Consider the following 7,259-nt stretch of genomic DNA (forward strand, 5'->3'; position numbering starts at 1 on the left):
CACTGCAGGCTTCTGAGCTGGAGGAGCTACAGGCTGTCCTGGGGCAGGGCAAGCACAGCCGGCAGCTGGCTGAGCATGAGCTGTTGGAGGCCACAGAGCACCTCAACCTCCTGCATTTGTAGAACACAGGCTTCCTGAACCAGAAGAAGCAGCTCAAGGCAGATTTGGCCCAGCTGAGTGGGGAGGTGAAGGAGGCAGCCCAAGAGAGGCAGAGGCAGAGGAGAAGGCCAAAAAGGCCATCATCAATGCCACCATGATGGCTGAGGAGCTGAAGAAGGAGCAGGACATAAGTGCACATCTGGAACGGATAAAGAAGACACTAGAACAGATGGTGCAGGAGCTCCAGGCCCAGCTTGAGGAGGCTGAACAGGCTGCCCTCAGAGGTGAGAAAAGGCAGGTACCTATCGGGGTACTGGCGCAGACTGTGGGCCCCTGGCAGAGGCCAGTGGCCTGTCTGTCCAAGCGACTGGACTCGGTAGTGTTGGGATGGCCGCCTTACTGGCTTGTGCTTGGTCAGAGTGTCCGTGTGCAGGTCCCGCATGCAGTGGTGGCTTTGGTGAACACATCGGGGCACCGATGGCTTTCTAGCAGTCAGCTAGCACAGTGCCAAGGACTGCTGTGTGGGGACCCACAAGTCACTATCGAGACTGTGCAGACCTTGAACCTTGCCACTTTCCTTCCTACCAGGCCAGGGCCCCCGGAACATGACTGTGCTGAGGCCATGGAGGAGGTCTGTGCAAGCCGGCCAGACTTGAGGGATGGTCCATTGCTGGCGCCTGACCTGGAACTCTACACAGACAGCAGCAGCTACATCCAGGATGGCAAACGGTTGGCTGGCTACGCAGTCACCACAGGGAGCAAAGTCATCACGTCAGCCCCTCTGTCTCAGGGATGGTCAGCCCAGAGGACAGAGTTATGAGTGCTCATCCAAGCTCTCAGGTATGCCCAAGAAAAAAGGGCCAATGTATGCGGATTGCCCCTGAATCTGCCTGGAAGCCAAGGACTGAATGGGACCACTGGCCTGGACTGTTACAGGAATACTGACAGTCTTCTTGGGAATTGACTTGGGGCCTTCGCCCCAAGAGACTGGACTAACTTGCTTCTTGGTTATCCTTTTATGGGTCTGCATGGGGTACCTCTGTGTTGTTCCTGGTTGGGGCTCTCTGGGGGAAGAATGCTGTTACTATGTAAACCAATCAGGAATTGTAACTACCACAGTCAAAGAGCTAAAAGATGCTTCGGATGGTAACCATGGGACCCTGCTTGCCAAATGCAGTTATTAGATTCATAGAGAGGTTGATGCAGCTGTGTAAACTGATAAGGGAATCCAAAGGGGGGAATGAAAGGAAAAACCATCGGGCGCCAGGAGTGGCGAGGAGGCAGCGCACAGCCGCGCCCCAGCTTCCCTGTCAGCATCACAGTCGAGTGAAAGAGGTAGATGTCTACACTCATAAGAAAAGACAGGCGTGAGGGTGTAGATGAGACAGCTGGGCAGTGCAGGCTGGGACAGCGTTGCTGTGCAATCCGTCCCCCCCTGCCCGCAGGAGGTTTTCCACTTTGGAAGGGGCGGGCCGAGGCCTGCAGAGCGCCTCTGTGGAGCCCTCCGCGGTTTGGGGGCCTCAGAGTCAATAGGAACGCACCCATTTTCCCAGCGGCTGATCCATTTGGAAACACAGTGTCGGCTGGGCTTTAGAAATCCTTCCTCTTTTCAGTCCAGATTCACCTTTTTCTCTCTAAACTCACCTTCCCTAAAGGCCCATTCAGTTCCGCGCAACAAACACTCCCAGAGTGTCTACCACGTGCTGAGAGAAGACCAGAGGAAAACCCGCGCCCACACAAGGCTTATGTTGCAGTCGGGGGACACATAAACTAAAGAATAGATATGTTGTAATAATTAGATACTATATGCTTTATTAGAAACTGTAGCGCAATGGAAAAAATACCAGGTCGGGACAGGGGAGTGGACCGAGATGCGATTTCACATAAGGGGGTCGGGGCAAGCCTTCTCCGAAGGGGACACTGGGCCCGTGACTTGAAGGAGGCAGAGGAGGGAACCACGAGGCTGTCTGGGGGAAGGGCGTTCCTGGCGGAGGAGCAGGGGTGCAAAGGCCCCGAGGTGGATGTGCCAGGAGCAGCAGGGAGGCCCGAGGGAGCCAGGGGAGCCGGGATGGGATGAGATGAGGGAGTGACAGGCAGACGACAGAATTGAGCATGTGGCTTTTGCTCAGACACAGGAGAGCCACGGGAAGGTTTTGAGCAGAGAAGTGAGACTTTCAAAGGACCACTCTGGATGCCGTTGGGAGCAGAGCAAGGGGACGCCACGGTGGAAGCTGAGACCAGGCCGGAGACTACCGCAGGGACATGGGGAGGCGACGGGCTTGCACAGAGGGCCGCGGTGGAGGGGCGGCAAGTGGTCGGCTTCTGAACATGACCTGAATGTCGGGCTGGCAGCCTTTCCTGATGCCGCAGCTGAGCAAGAGGAGTCGGGCGGGCTCCAGGGTCTTCCACTTTCGCCGCAGGAGGGGTGGAGAGGCCGTGACCCAGCTGGGGAGGCTGCAGTTGGGACAGACGGCGGAGGGTGATCAGAAGTGCAGCGCTGGATTTGCTCATTAGGTGAAATCAAGTATGCAGTGGAATATATGAGACTGAAGAGCAAGAAAGTTCCAGCCAGGGATAAATGGGGACATCGTCAATATAACACAGTTACAGTGCTGTGCAAAGTAGGATGCCAGACCTGCTTCCACAGGTCAGCATCGTCACAACCGTCTGCAGCAAATAGCTTTTCCTGAGTTCAGGTGGGCACTGAGTCCAACATTTATAAGTGAGGCAGCCACCTGGGCCCTTTTCTCTGAGTACTCAGTAAAGTCTGATACAGTAAACAATAAAAAACAATCATTTCTATGATTAAGGGTGCTTTCCAGGTCATGTGGTGTGGCTAAACAGGCTGACACCTTACAAAGAAGTGCCTTGTTTTCACACAACCCTGCAAAATGGGCTCGAGCTACCCTTGGCGGGGAGGCAGGGTGTGGGGTGGGAAGAAAACTGAAAGGTAAATGGCAATGCACATGGCTCTGTTGTTCCTTGACCAAATGAGAAATTCAATGTGGATGAGCTTGGGTCAGGCTTGGGAAGCGGACACAGGGACACCTCGCCGACCTGAGCCCACTTGGGGCTTTGTGTCCACGCGGTCTTTAAGATCATTTTGGCTAAGATCCAACTGAATTCCCCGAGAAGCACCCAGAATCCCACCTGGACTGTGTGCCCTTTGGTTTGAAGTGAGAGACCGAAAGGTCTCCATGGATTGCAGACAAAAGCCTTCTGGAGCTTCGGGACCCGAGTGACAGATGGCTCGGAAGAGACGTCCTGCTCACTGGAGAAGTCAGCATGATCTGTCTGCACAGTGGCCAGACTGCAGTGGTTTCTGAGCCTGATTCATAAATTTATAACGACTGATTTCTGTCCGGAGCTGGGCATTGCTCAGTGACTGAGCTGCGGCCATGGCGGCACGTCCTCTGCCCCGGGCTGTGCTTCCGCGCATGCTGGGTGCAGAGCTGCCAATGCCGCAGGGCCCGGCCACGCCCGACCCTGCGCAGGCAGGAACCCGGTGCGTTTGCTCCACCCAGTCTTTGCACTAAAACGCACAGGGATTGGGAGCTGGCATGAGGGGGACTCCGGATAGGTACTGAAGGATGCCAGCCGCAAGGCTTCCCTCGGAGCCTGTGTCACCACGGCCCTCTGCCAAGACAGGCGGCACAGGGGATGGCCCAGGCTGGGGGCTGCCCATTGCATTCTGGCATGTTCCATTTCCATCCCTGCTCTGAGCTTGGGTCAAGTCTCTTTACCTTTCTTGGCTGCTGTTTCCTTATCTGTAAAGTGGGAACAATCACACCCACCACGCCATGTGGCTACTGACCCCTGAAATGCGAAACTGCAGGGGTAAATCAAACACCTGGTACAGCCGTGTTGGGTACTCAAAGGATGGCACCAAGCAAGAACTAACCAGTGGCTTCCTGTGAGCTTGCGTCTGGGTGTAGATTCAGAGGACAGCGCCCTCATACCCCCAACCAGCTCCCAGCAAGACATCAAAACCTTTCAGACACCATCACTGCAGTCATCTGACCCTGTTGGGAGGTGCCACTAAGCCCCTCCCTCACGCAGCCGGACAGTCCTCCTCCCGGGAACTTTCCACGGCCTGCCAATAGTTGAGAAGATCCTGAGGCTTGACGAAGTGGCAGGCCACGACCTTCCTGAAGCGGCAGGTGGAGAAGCGCAGGCCCTCCGGGAAGAAGGTGCGCTCCGAGTGCAGCTCCTCCAGCCGGATGTGCAGCTTCTTCAGGCAGAGCCCCACGAACACGTCCTCCAGCTTGATGTACGGGACGCTCTTTGAGACGTTGAACACTCGGCTCGCCACATCCCCGGAAAAGACGTAGGCAGTGCCCGAGCAAAACGGTGGGTACTTGTCCCACAGATATTCGTATTTATTGACAAACCATTTACTGACACTGTTCCTGATCGGAAAGTCGTGCAGTTTCAAGTGACCGGTGAAAAACCTGCTGGTCCTGTTTTTCTTCAGGAGCAGCTCGGTCAGGTAGTTGACGTTTATGAACATGTCTGAGTCTGTCTTCATCACGAACGTGGCCTGGGGACAGAAGTGATGCACCCATTCCATGCCCATCATGGTCTTCAGTGTCAGGTTGTAGTAGGCGTCCACGAAGTCCTTCTGGATCATGTCCCGGTGGCGCCGGCTCTCCTCGGCCACCGCCCTCGTGTCGGCCATGCTGGCCGTGGTCCCCAGGAGGAAGAGGGCTTTCACCAGCTTTCCGTTCACCATCCTCTCTCTCCCCCACGTCTGGCGGATGGCCATGCGGGCGTCCTGCTGCTTGTGAGACGAAGTCACCAGCAGGACCAGGAAGGGGGGGTTCTGCCTGCAGTCCATGTCTGGGAGCTGGAGGAAGCTCCTGTACTCTTTCTTGAAACCAAATAGCTGCTCTTTAAAGGGACTCAGGCCGGACATGCTGACGTACAAACAAAGGCCCCCCACGAGCAGGAGGCAAATACACATCAGTCTCATCTTCGGGTTAGCCATCTGAAAGGGACAGAATCAAAGCATTAGACCTCCAAAGCATGAGGGTCTGTTTAGCTTTAGGCTGGGAGGCTGAGATGGGGGGAAGAGACCCACGTTTCAGGAACTCTAGAATCCCACAGAACACACAGTGGGTGCTGTGGTTAAGGAGTTAAGCACAGAGATCTGCCAGCGTTTTTCACTCCATGGTAGCACATAGAGAACACCAAGATTTGGGGCATCTGTCCTGGCTCTGCAGCCACTAGCCCGTGACCCAGGGGAGTCTCAGAGTCCTTGTCTCTAAGGATATGGGACCACGTCTCCCACCAGGTCCTCTGACTCTGCTCTTCTGCGACCCCATGACAAAGTGCAGCTAGACAACGCACAAGACCAGAAACCACGTGTCCAGCACTAACTGTGGACTGTTGACATCCTCCTCTGGTTTAACTGAGCAGCGTTCTATTGCTCCCTAAAAGAAGCAAGTCTAAGATTCTGATGTGCACAACTACCTTGAAATTCCATCTCTGTTAACAGTTAGGTCACTTTTTAAAATCTCCTATCAGATTCTTTCCTCTCTTGCCCACTCATCTCTGCTATTTCTCAGGGAGTTCAGGATCCTCCGTGTTAACGCTGTAACATTGAGAAAGCAAATAACTCACTTTTTGCTGGATAAGAGGAACCTCTGGTTGGAAAGCTAAGCTGCAGGGTAAGTGCCAGGAGGAAGTTTGTTGCACAGAGCTGTCAGCATAAAATGTTCCACACTATTCACATTCTGGGCTTTGTTTGATAACCAAAAATGATGATTCTGTCTCTCAGGAATCACTAGGAAAAAAACAAAAAAATAATGTCATTCAAATCACTCGTGCTGTACCGGCTGTCCTTCACAAGCTACCGTATGCAGTGCTACTGTGCCACCTCAAAATCATTCATGGGGGTTAGAAGTAACTTCTTCCAAGCTCCTGTTAATGTTGATATTTTCACCTCCTCCCATGAATCATAAATGCTCTTCATGACATCTAGATAGTGAAGGTCTGGAAAGGTCCAGAAGGTTTTCTATTTATTTTGCCCAGATCCATCAGAGGAATCACTGTCTCTGGCACCTGTAGCCTTACAAGATGTATTTCTTAAATAATAAAACTTGAAATTCAAAATCACTCTGTAGTGAATGGGTTGCAGAATGAATGTTATGTTAGCAGGCATGAAAACAACAGTCATCTTGTACATCTGCATTAGAGCTCTTGGGTAACCAGGTACATTGTCAATGAGCAGTAATTTTTTGAAACCAATATCTTTTCCTGAGCAGTAGGTCTCAATTGTGGGATTAAAATATTCAGTAAACTACACTGTAAACAGACGTGCCATCACCCAGGCTTTGTTGTTGCATTTGCAGAGCACAGGCAGAGCAGATTTAGCATCATTCCCAAGCATTCTACGATTTTCAGAACGGTAAAGGGGCATTAGCTTCACCTTAACATCACTAGCAACTTCAGCCCCTAACGAGAGAGTCAGTCTGTCCTTTGAAGCTTTGAAGCCAGACGTTGACTTCTCTCTAGTAATGAAAGTTCTAAACAGCATCTTCTTTCAATTTAAAGTCTACATTAAAATTCTATAGTTTAGTGTAGCCACCTTCATCAATGATCTTAGCTAGATCCTCTGGATAACTTCCTTGCTGCGGCTTCTACGTCAGCACTCCTGCTTCACCTTGCATTTTTGTTATGGAGACGGCTTCTTTCCTTAAACCTCATGATCCAACCTTTGCTAACTGCCAGCTTTTCTTCTGAAACTTCCTCACCCCTCCCAGCCTTCATAGAATGAAGAGAGTCAGGGCCTTGCTCTGAATTAGGCTTTAGCTTAAGGGAATGTTGTGGCTGGTTTGATCTTCTACCCAGACCACTAAAACCTTCTCCATATCTGCCCCATTTCTGAGGTTCTGCTTCCTTATCCTTCATGTGTTCACTGGAGTAGGACTTCCAATTTCCTTCAAAAACCTTTTGTTTGCATTCACAAGTTGGCCATTTGTTCAGGAGTCTCGCTTTTGGCCTATCTAGGCTTTCCACATGCCTTCCTCACTAAGCTTAATCATTTTCAGGTTTTGATTTAAAGTGGGAGATGTGCGACTTTTCCTTGCATTTGCACACTTAGAGGCCCAGGCAGGGTCATTAACTGGCCTAATTTCAGTAGTCTTGTGTCTCAGGAA

The 7,259-nt window shown here is 52.1% G+C and overlaps 1 protein-coding gene across 1 annotated transcript; it reads right to left on the reverse strand.

Moving 5' to 3' along the window:
- Positions 1-1,928: 1,928 nt before the first annotated feature.
- Positions 1,929-5,251, reverse strand: LOC142869574 (beta-1,3-galactosyltransferase 5-like). Its single transcript, XM_076000092.1, has one exon. The coding sequence runs from the start codon at positions 5,084-5,086 to the stop codon at positions 4,151-4,153; it is 936 nt and encodes a 311-aa protein (XP_075856207.1). The 5' UTR covers positions 5,087-5,251; the 3' UTR covers positions 1,929-4,150.
- Between the last annotated feature and the right edge of the window lie 2,008 nt (positions 5,252-7,259).

The sequence above is a fragment of the Microcebus murinus genome, chromosome 1 (assembly GCF_040939455.1).
Source record: "Microcebus murinus isolate Inina chromosome 1, M.murinus_Inina_mat1.0, whole genome shotgun sequence".
NCBI classification, from domain to species: domain Eukaryota; kingdom Metazoa; phylum Chordata; class Mammalia; order Primates; family Cheirogaleidae; genus Microcebus; species Microcebus murinus.

Excerpts from the sequence above, each read along its gene's own strand:
- LOC142869574 (XM_076000092.1), bottom strand. The coding sequence starts at position 5,086 with ATGGCTAACCCGAAGATGAGACTGATGTGTATTTGCCTCCTGCTCGTG.